The 11,566-nt window shown below is 34.7% G+C and overlaps 1 protein-coding gene across 2 annotated transcripts; it reads left to right on the top strand.

Moving 5' to 3' along the window:
- Positions 1–497: 497 nt before the first annotated feature.
- On the top strand, positions 498–4,639 carry SPHK1 (sphingosine kinase 1). Of its 2 annotated transcripts, XM_089627267.1 has the most exons (10): positions 498–904; positions 1,496–1,618; positions 1,709–1,809; positions 2,418–2,490; positions 2,659–2,745; positions 2,866–2,943; positions 3,065–3,135; positions 3,256–3,519; positions 3,612–3,734; positions 3,825–4,639. In XM_089627267.1, the coding sequence occupies exons 1-10, from the start codon at positions 592–594 to the stop codon at positions 4,014–4,016; spliced, it is 1,425 nt and encodes a 474-aa protein (XP_089483393.1). In that variant the 5' UTR covers positions 498–591; the 3' UTR covers positions 4,017–4,639. The 2 variants fall into 2 exon arrangements, with proteins under 2 accessions (XP_089483393.1, XP_089483394.1); XM_089627268.1 differs by lacking the exon at positions 2,659–2,745.
- Positions 4,640–11,566: the final 6,927 nt, after the last annotated feature.

Raw genomic sequence — 11,566 nt, 5'->3', positions numbered from 1 at the left:
TTGTTAGGGGGCGGCGACGATCCCAGCGGTGGAAGAGGGCCTGATCAAGCTGGTGAAAACCACGTTTGGTCACAAAAAATCATGAAATATCATGTTGTGTTAATAACATTTACATGTTTGATGATTTTTTTTTTTTTCAAACGACATGTTTGATGTGTTAAACGAAGGTTTTTGTTTTTAGTTATATTTGTGATATGCTCATTGATATAATATAAACTTGTTATGCTATTATAATGTTTTGCATGCTTTTTATTATGTTTTGAGTTTCTCGTGACAAAAAAAAAAAAAAATTAATAATAATAATGAATTTATATGTTAAATATAAAATTGCCTCATACTAACCGACTTGCCTGGCTCTGCGAGAAAAACCAAACCTCAGTTTTTCTTCTTCCACGGCTTGCGGCTTACCCTTCCAACTCAATCTACAACACTTTATTTCATTTAATAAAATAAATTTGTTTCGTGAAAAACTATAAAAGTCAATATAACACTTTTTTGTCTCTATCCCCAACACAAATTCAAAGCTTTCTGTTTCTTCTCTTATTTGGTTTTCAACAACAACAACAACAGCGACGTCACGCACGACCAGCTATGGCCGAGCAGTTATTCTCCGACACGGTGACTCTCAACGGCAAGACGACGGCGCTGACTCTCTCCGCCCACGGCGTGATTACGTGGACCGATGACAACGGTCAACGGAGTTTGACCGCGGAGAAGGAGGTGCTCGGGTTCGCGGCGGAGGGCGAGAGCGTCGAGATTAGGGCTCTCGTCGAAACCGGCGCCGGAATATGGTGCGTCTCCGGCGGCGGAGCTCTCGTGCGGAAGCGATTCGGCTTCCGTTTCCCGTCCGACGAGTCGCGGAGTCTCTTCTCCCTCAAGCTTCGTCAATACCTCGATTCTCTCGGTACCTCTCTCTCTCTCTCTGTCTGCTTCCATAAGATATCAAATCGACGTTGTTTAATCGAATACTCATCGTGACAATATGAAAATAAAATAAAAGTGAAGTAGAATCTGTGTCGAAACTTCAAATGGAATGTTTCATATACTTACGGTTTGAAAGCTTTAAGATGTTTAACCAATTCTGGTTGGGATATTTGATTCCATGTTATTTGGGTCCCTCCGATTCATGTCAGCACTTAATTTTCTTGGAGTTAGAGCCCATGTGGTATGGACTGATCTGAGTTAAATGTCATTTTAGGGTTTTTGCCACTTTTGTTTTTTTTTTTATAGACCGGATTAAGTTTATGTAGTGTCCTTGATTTTATTTTACCTAAATGATTATTCAACAGAAGATAAATGTCGAGTGATCTCATTCATTGCATATACGAGCTTTGGTAGATAGAGCAAAATTTCCAACTTTTTGGGGCCACTTAAGTGTGGAACATGAAACATCTGTTCAGTTTGATCTAGTATGAAAGGAATGACACAAACAGATCTAATGAATATATAATACCAACTTTAAATTTTTATTTTTATTTTTTATTTTTTTGGGTAGGCCGGCCAAAGAAGCTGTTTGTTTTTGTGAATCCATATGGTGGGAATAAATCTGCTTCAAAGATATTTACTGAGCAAGTTGAGCCTCTCCTCGAGGACGCCGATATTGATTTCACACTACAAGGTTTGGAGTTTTCCAACTTGAATGCGTGTCGCTGCTGAGTCTTTGGATTGCGATTAAGCTTCTCTGTGTTTGAAATGGTTAAATCTGCAGAAACTGAACACCAATTGCACGCAAAAGAATTGGTTAAAACAATGGATCTTTCAAAGTACGATGGCGTTGTTTGTGTCAGCGGGGATGGGACTCTAGTTGAGGTTGGTCTCTAAAGATCAGTGATTAAGCTAATAATACTATATTTTTTAACTTGATGGTTGGGATTAATTTTTTTTCTCAGAAAATGTGATGGTTTTATTTAATAAGGCGACTTAGAGTTAATTTTGAATGCTTCAGATTGTTTCATTTCTAGATATCAAGCCGACTTCTTAACAAGCACTCTTTTGAGTCAGAGCTTCCAAATTTATTCTTTTACACTCCTGGTTTTGAATTGGTCTTGTTTTGGCTTATGGTCATTTCTACAAAATTCACATTTTTTTTTAAATTTGATTTTTCTTCAAGGTTTTGTTCTCTCTTTTAATTAGCTGGAACAAAGTGCAATATTCATTGATCTGGAAAACAACTTTGGAATAAATCGAAAAATTGGTCCGATGCCAGTTCTGTGAATGTCTTGGAGACTTGGATCAGAAGCTGTTATAATTTAAACTTGTTCTCCGTAGCATAATTGAGAATTATTTTTGCGTGCCGTGTCACATAGTAGAGCTTCCTTGTCATTTTATGGCAATGTGCCCATTTCATCGTGTCCTAGGTATGAAGACTCTGTGGCCACCTTTTCTTCATTTCTTACTATTGCCATCCATTTTAGTAGGTAGTGAATGGATTGCTCAAAAGGGGAGATTGGGAATCTGCAATAAAGATGCCTCTCGGAGTAGTACCTGCAGGTTATTTTCTTGCATGAAACTTCGTGTTTTGACAGTAAACAAAGGAAGATAAATTAGCTCGTTCTAGTCTTTAGTTTTATTCACCTTCCATATGCCTATTCTGTCAACGAATATGATCATCTTCTAAATATCTAATTATGAGAGTTTTATTTTTGTTTTGTTACTTAGGTACCGGCAATGGAATGGCAAAATCTCTTCTGGACAACGTGGGTGAACCATGCACAGCAACTAATGCTGTTCTCGCCATTATCCGAGGTTAGAGATGATCATGCATTGTGATTGTATGCGTATATATACGAATTGGATATATTTGTTTTGACGGAACATTTTTGCTTTCACGGAGTTTATTTATTCTCGTTTTTTGACAACTTGTAGGCCATAAGCGTTCTCTGGATGTAACCACTGTCTTGCAAGGGGAGATCAAGTTTTTCAGCGTTTTGATGCTTGCTTGGGGTGAGCCCGAATTTCAATCCAATTCCACTGTTATTGATTATAAGAGCATATGATGTTTCTAAAAAGAAAAAGAAAAAAAAAATGAATCGCAATTTCTCACAAGATTGTCAATGTATATCAGGTCTTATAGCAGATATTGATATTGAATCTGAAAAGTATCGGTGGATGGGAAGCGCTCGTCTTGATTTCTATGTATGTTCCAACATTTTTTTGTCTAACATTCGTTTATAACAGAGTTTTGACCCATTGAGAACTGAGCTCGCTAACCCATTGAGAAAAGTATTAATCTGCATAATTATTTCAACTCCTCAGGGTCTTCAACGAGTTTTGCGCTTGAGGCGCTACAATGGGAGCATTTCTTTTGTCCCCGCTCCCGGGTCTGAGAATCACGGAGAGCCCAGTAGTTACAATGCTTGTGGCTCGGATGAGGTGAAAGTTCAGAGTATCGGCTACCAAGGACCCGATATCAACTTGGAGAGTATGGATTGGAGAACTGTTAACGGACCGTTCGTCTCAGTGTGGCTTCACAACGTACCGTGGGGGAGTGAAGATACTATGGCAGCACCGAAGGCCAAGGTCTGGCCTCATTTCAAGTCACCCAGTTTTTTTTAACTTCTTTTATATGCAAATGTTTATATTTATTTCTTTTTCTTTTGTTGATGGTGTAGTTTTCAGATGGCTATATAGACTTGATCTACATGAGAGACTGCCCAAAGTTTCCCTTACTCGCTTTGATGACGGAGATGAACAATGGAAACCATGTCAATTCGCCTCATGTTGTCTACTTGAAGGTTGGTTTTGAAACAAAGGATTTTTTGTTTTTGTTTTTGTTTATCGAAAAAATGGTTTTGAGTGTGTGTCTGTTGAAAAACTGAGTTCAGGTAAAAGCATTTGTTTTGGAACCCGGTTTTCGAGTAGAAGTTCCGACGAAGGGAGGGATTATAGACTCGGATGGCGAGGTCTTGGCGAGAGGTAAAGGAACGTATAAGTGTGATCAGAAGACACTCATGGCTTATGATAAGTTGCAATTGAAAGTTGATCAAGGTCTGGCTACCTTGTTTTGCCCTGTATAGGAGGATGTAAATTTATTATAATACATATATATAGTACAGGGAAACCCCAAGGGCATGTTTGGTTCAAAAGTCCAAATGGAATGAGAATAGCAATGATAATGGGAATGGTAATAGAATGGAATATGAATTATATTAATTTGTCTGGTTTATGACTTTTTTTTTGCATATGGAATGAAAACTGAAGTTAGAAAATTACCCTTTATTCTATTCATCTTCTAGGTAAAGTGTCTCTGTAAGTTGAATGATAATGGGAATGGTAATAGAATGGAATATGAATGATATTAATTTGTCTGGTTTATGACCTTTTTTTTTATGCAAGTGGAATGAAAACTGAAGTTAGAAAATTACCCTTAATTCTATTCATCTTCTAGGTAAAGTGTCTCTGTAAATTGAAAGCCAAAAGCGAGAAGAGGTGGAAGCTTTAAATCTAACCATGTGACTCACTGCGACGGTGCTCCAGGGCCGGCTACACGGCGAGGATGGTTCATGGTTACGTGAATATAATTACCTAATTTTGGATGGCAAATAGCTTTGGGTCTCCGTATTTGAAAGTTTGCATATGAAATTCATGGTTTTTATTTCTTCTGTACCGATATAATTTTATTGTGTTCAAACTTCTTCCACCATTTTTCCTCATCATCGGGACTCTTTTCACACCATCTACAAAGCAATAATTAGGATTCAACTCTCTTTGAAAAAAAAATTAGGATTCAACAAATCCTCTTTTCTTTCCTCTAATTGGACATCTGAATTAAACTGAATTAATTCAAGTCTCCGAGCGGAGATGGCCTCGATGATGCCTTTTCTCATCAAGTCTCCGTATTAAACTGAATTACATGATGCCCTTTCTTTGGACTCGAGCTCTCCCAAAGTCGGTCCATCATCTGAGAATATAGAGATGATGGTTGGTCTGGCGTGTTCTCCTAGGCGAGTTGTTCCTTTGACCGCCCTGTCGAAGTCTTAGACAATACTTCAAGTACTTTAAATCTTTACAATTTTATGTGTATTATAGCTTAGTTAGATTGTTTATTTACTACGTCCTCACTCATTACTTATTTTGTATTTTGGGGGTTATCGAAAATTGAACAACAATTTAAGACTTCGAGAAGTTTGATCCAAAGTTGGACCAAGAGATTGCGCCCAAATCGAGTACACAGAACTAGAAAGTCACGAGTGTCGCTCTTCTAACTTCAAGATGTTCTTCATTCTTCGCAGAGACTTGAGAGTAAGAAGGAGAAGAGAATAGCTAAAAATGCGTAGAGGCGGTGCTTCTGATGCGCTCTCCGACGCTCAAAATTAGTTTGATTGATATGTTTGTGGTGGGAGCACCAATATTCGTTGAGAATATTTTAAGAGATTCACTTATCGATTGATGTAGTTATCAATTATGAGGAAATCGTGTGCAGAGGCTCCTCAACAGCGTTTTAGGACTCTAAAATCAAGTAAAAGTTACCTCCAATCCCCTCTAGGAGATGGGTAATTATAGATGGAGAAGGCTGAAGAAGCCCTCAAGGGCGTGCACGACGTAAGAGCAGTGTTCCATGCGACATTTTTTTCGAACAGTCAGAGTGCAAGCAGATGTCAAATCGTGAGGCAGTGGACCGAGGCAGTCTCGACGGCGTGGTTTGGGTACCGCTGTGATGGTTTTCTTGAATAAAATTCCACGACGGCCATGGTCGGTGATTTTAGACTCCCAGGCCTGGAAGGCCTTTTTCAGGGGGCGGCGTGTAAGAATATTTTCTTTAAATATGATATTAATGAAGAAATATTATCTCCATTATAACGGTCCATATATATTTAGTTGACTAACTGATTAATGGTCAAAATTGTGCTCAAATAAATGGCCAAAGTCAATTGCCTACAGTAATGAGTTTATAATTTTTTCTCACTAATGACTATGAGGTTATAAATACAAACGTTCTAGGGTCCCTAATCTCACTCGCACATTCTGAAAACCAACACTATCTTGTGGTGAGAGCGAGAGCTTAAAAGAACCTTGAAATAGCTCGCCGGAGTCAGAGTCTGAAACTCCCCGGAAAACACAACAATGGTCGGAGGTAATTCGATCATTTTTCGCTTCCGCTTTTACGTGTTCATATTCTTAGAACACCTTAAGTATGTGCAAAAAGTTCTTACATTTGGTATCAGAGCCTCCGTGACCTTTGCCTTATTTTATGAAAAACGTTTCCATGGATCTTTATGGGTTTTCGTTTTGACGTTAAAATGTGAAAACGATTATGGGAATCTTTTGAAAAAATGTTATCTAAATCTTTTGGCTTTTAAAATGCTCAATTTGTTGCTAAAACGAAAGAGAACGAGTCGTGTCAAAGGTATGGGTCTTCATCAGGGTCGTTTTGACCCGTGGAGGTTGAAGACGATAAAAACCAATATGTCGTTGTTTTTTTTACGTTGTTTTACGTCGTTTTCAGCGTTACTATCGTTGGTTTTTGGCTTGTTGTCATTTTAGTGTTGCTATTGTTTGTCATGTTAAGTTTCTTTTGGGTCTAAACTATGACATCTTCAATACTTTTAGACCAAATTCAATATATCAAAATTAATCCAAACGTATGACTTCCTTATATTTATTAGTTTAACATAAAATGTACGCACATACTATTTCACATGTTGCCTTATGTAAACAAACAATTTTTTTTAATAAACGTTATTAGTATAAATTTTGCGCTTTTTATTTGACTTTGAACCTAATTAATTTAAATTAATTCACACAACCTTGTTCAGTTTTGTTTATTGCTTTCAATGTGCACTTAAAACATGTATGGAAGATAAAATCAGAATGAATAATTGATTATAATATATATATATATATATATATATATATATAAATTTGAGTAAAATAAAAATAATTAAAAAATTGGGTATTTTGCAATTCATAAATCTTAAGCGACTTATTACGAGTAATTTTTCTTAATAACATGAGTTTTAATTTTTACATCACTTATATCATATACTGTTTAAATGGTATAAATAAACGCTAATTTATCACTTATTGTTTGAATTGCTTTTTTACAAATAGACAGTTCAGTTGGTCAGTTTGAATGTCCACTTTAAAATGATATAGTTGAGATGAGATGATCAGTTTAAATATATCTATTATCTACGAAATGCCTTAGCTTCTTATTGTTATCTATGTATGGATATATATAGTCTACTTGACTACTAATTTATTTTCGTGTGTTAACACGTGGCAGCATAAATTACTGACACGTGGCATTTATTTTGTACTCTCTACCTCAATTATATAAGATTAGTTTATTAGTACGTGTGGATATTGGTTTCACTTACACATCCTATGATCTTTGGTTTCTTATGGAAGGACGCGCGTATCAATAAATATTCGAAATATTTTATAAGTTCATATTTAGTCTGTAGACTTGGGACAACATATATCACAAATCAACGTATAAACGCATATGATTGTCTTTACACCTATTTCTCTCATACATCATTCCAATATGATCCAGCATTTTAGAGAATTCCAACCTCATCACTGTCTTGGAACCTTGCATGGTCTCAATTAACCCCACGTGTCATTTTAATTGGACTCAGCAGCAACAACAAAAATAGTAAAGACAGTTATATCATGATCTGTTCTATCTACTGTACATGGCGGTGATTTTTGTATTAGTTATAGAAGGAAACGAGTTTGCTATGCTTTACCCGCGTGAATACGCATATTTATATATATCCAGTTATAGTTAATAAAGAGCTCACTCCCCCTTTCATTTCATCCCAAAGGCGCCTCGAGCATCGCCAAGCTGCGATACGTGGTAGCTCTTTTTTTCCCGACTTTTAAATTTTTTTTTCCCCGACCTTTCAGCCTTTATTTTTTTTCTCCGGTGTTTTTTTTTTTTCCATCTCTCATCAATATATTTTGTATATTTTTTTAATTTTTTTTCCTCCCTCTTTCTTGTATAATTTTTATATATATATATTATAATCATAATTAGTAAGACTATATTATACTATATCAATAACATACATTATTTTGAGTATATGTTATTATTATATATATATATATATATTCTTAGAAAAACTATGTGCTATTAATATTACACGTAGATTTTGTATAATTTTTTTTTTATGTATTATCATAGATATTGTTGGAATAAGTAGATTGAAAGACAGTAAAAAAAACTATCTTACATGGTAAAAAAAACTATCTTACAGAAGTTATGATATTGGCTCAGCAATTTAGAAAGCCGGATGTCTTAACCATGACATACAACCCGAATTGGTAAGAGAGAAGCAAGCAACGATTATGCAATGTAGAATCATAAAAGCATTTTTCTTACCTTTTGTAATTTTGTTACGCATTACTTATCTTTAAATAGTTTTATATTTTTTTTATTAAATTCTCTTTATTTTTCTCTTTCATATTTATTTCACTTCACCTTATATGTGTATCCATATTTCATTGAAAGCGAATGCAAGTTTTATTTACCCATAAAAGTCTAACCAATGTACAAAGTAAATTTTTTACATTTTATTATTTATTCATGATTTTTAACGGTTTTCTTAATTGCTGATTTCTTTAGTGCCCATTGTTTAAGAAGCTTGATAACACAAGTTAACCTCTACAAATTTTACTTGTTATTATCATTTATAATATCATAAAATCATTCGCGTGTAGCGCGTTGCTAAAATTAGTGTATATATATACTGATCATATGATATATAGAGGGTCTACACAATATATCAATATATTCTTTTGGTTTATACTTAAATTTGATTTTATCAGGAATCATTAATCTACTTGCTCATCATTTTTATCAGTTCTATTTATCTTACATATAAAAAAAATCATATCATTAAGAGCATATATAGAAAATTCGATAGATTTTATATGGCATCTCCTCACTTTTCTTGTTGTATCGCACCCGTATGTATGTTTATATTAGACATTTGTAACTAACTATGCCACTTTAAACATGTGATTTTAGATTTAGCCTACGTATGACAATTTTTAGGGATATAGCCAAATGGCTTCTGTGACAATAATTAAGATCTGATTTGTCCTTATTTATTAACAAATTCGTCACTTTCTCTCTCTTATTTTTTTGCAAATAATTTTTTTGCATCAAAACTTCAAAAATTCGTATCTTTCTCATACGAACTCGAAATTGAGTGACTTCAGATCTTACAAATTCGTGGCATCGAGATCTTCAAAAATACTTGTGTTTGATAAAAAAAATATGTTTAATGCATCATATTTACGTTTCCATTTATTTTTTTATAATTTCAAAAAATTTCAGTTATTTTCATATTTAAGGTAGTAACGTGATTTTTCTACATCTATGTATTAAACAAGATTTTTCATCAAACACAATGGATCTAGGCGTCACGAATCTGTAGGATTTGGAATCACTCAATTTCGAGTTCATATGAGATAGATATGGTTTTTTGAAGTTTTTATGTAAAAAAATGTAGGAAAAAAATAGGAGAGAGAAAATGACGAAATTGTTAATAAATAAGGGCAAATCAGACCTTAATTATTGTCACATAAACCTGTTGGCTATTTCCCTAAAAGTTGTGAAACGTAGGTTAAAAATAAATTGCATAGTTTCATTTTGACTATTTTCCTATATTGCCCTTTATATTATATATTATATTAAATTATTTATTTATTTATATGAATAGCACAAAGGGATTTATATTTATTTAATGGAATAAAAAAATGACTCCTGGTAATTTTTTTATAATTTCAATATATACCATATATAAATATGAAAAAAAATTATTTCAATTAATACTGTGCATTTTTTTTATAATATATGTGTGATTGCGTTAAAGTTTTTTTGTTCAAATTTCATGTTGATTTGTTGGTCAACTAATTTAATCGAAATAAAAAATAAATAAACTATTGGCCGTAAATTAATTTTTATATTTTTTAGAGTGCGTTAAGTTTTTTTGTTCAAATTTCATGGTGATTTATAACTTAGCCGCAATAAAAAAAAAAGTTATAGTCCGTAAATTAATTTTTTATATTTTAAAGAGTGCGTTAAATTTTTTTGTTCAAATTTTATTTTGAGTTTTTGGTCAAATAATTTAGCCGTAATAAAAAAAATTAATAAATTATAAGCCGTAAATTAATTTTTATATTTAAGAGTATTTTAATAATGATTACAAAATGCGTATTTGTAATTTATTCGTTATACATTGAATGTAATGTTTGGTTTTCATATAGAGATCTTAGGATCATATAGAATTTAGTTTAAGTGTAATATGTGTTTGTGTGTGACGAAGTTATTAGTAATCAGCAAGTTATAAAATTGCAGACTTCATTATTAGGAGCAATGTTTTTAAGATTTATATTATTTGTGTCATGTAGGTATGAAATTATATAGGAAGAACATTTCTAAATATTACTGAATTATATAGCAATATTTATTACCGCATGCACAAACGGGCATTGTTGAATACATAATGTTAAACCTGGCCTAACGGTAGCGGGACGGGACGGGATCCCCGCTACCGTTAGGAACACTAACGGAACCGGGAGTCCCGTTACTCATGCCGGGACGGGACGGGACGGGAGTCCCGTTAAGGGGACTAACGGGATACGATGATCCCGTTAGTCCCAGTTTTTTTTTTTTATCCAACGGCCCAAAAAAAATAGCCGTTGCAAATATTACCGTTTAAATAGAGCCGTTACCCCAATTTCGGCCGATTTTTTTTTTACCCATTTATTTCTAAAGTCTATAAATACCCCCCAATTTATTCATTTTCTTCACAGATTTCTTTCAAAGTCTCTCAAATTCTCTAATCTCAACCTCAAATACTCTCAAAACGCTCTCGATTTTAATCTCTAATACTCTTTACCGCTTTCAATTTTTCATGGCATCCTCATCCCACAACCGAGGAGGTCGAAAGAGAAGAGCTTCCTGAGGTCAACAAATGCACCGTTTTGAAGAAAATTGGTTACACTTGTCTCAAAACGCCCCCGACCCAACCACCCAGTACTCTTTCGATCCAAATTATGTTGCTCCTACTTTCGGCCATTCGGAATTCACCGAAATTCCAAACACCCAAGTGCCATACTACCCTCAAATGGATCCCGAACAAGCCTATCAAGCTCAAATTCCGCCATCCAAAATGGCTTTTCAACAACGTGAACAACAAGAGGAGATACAACGATGACGAAACGACGAGCACGACAAGAACAAGAACAACAACAACATGAAGGTGCTCAACAACAACAACAACCACCTCAACAACAACAACGACCACGACGTCGTGTTAGGTCCGTGTGTGGACTTTCTTTGAAGAGGTGATTGTGAACGGCGAAAAAGCCGAAAAATGTCACAGTTGTGACAAAATCTTCAGCGCTCACAACACAAGAGTCGAGATATCGCTATTGTGGAGTCATCACAGGCACTGCCAGGGGACGCAATCTGGAGCCTCGTCAAGCCAGGTAAGTCACATCGATCCTGTAAGCTTTAGACGTGATTTAGTTGAATATTTTGTTTCCACCGATCAATCTTTTAGTCATATCGAATCTCAAGGCTTCGTTAGATTCATGAGTTCTATAA

This window comes from Urtica dioica, chromosome 9 (genome assembly GCF_054948205.1).
Source record: "Urtica dioica subsp. dioica isolate 48M chromosome 9, U.dioica_male_clone48M_v1_H2, whole genome shotgun sequence".
Taxonomy (NCBI): domain Eukaryota; kingdom Viridiplantae; phylum Streptophyta; class Magnoliopsida; order Rosales; family Urticaceae; genus Urtica; species Urtica dioica.
Note: the sequence above shows the minus strand (reverse complement) of the source record. Positions and strands in the feature narration are given on the sequence as shown.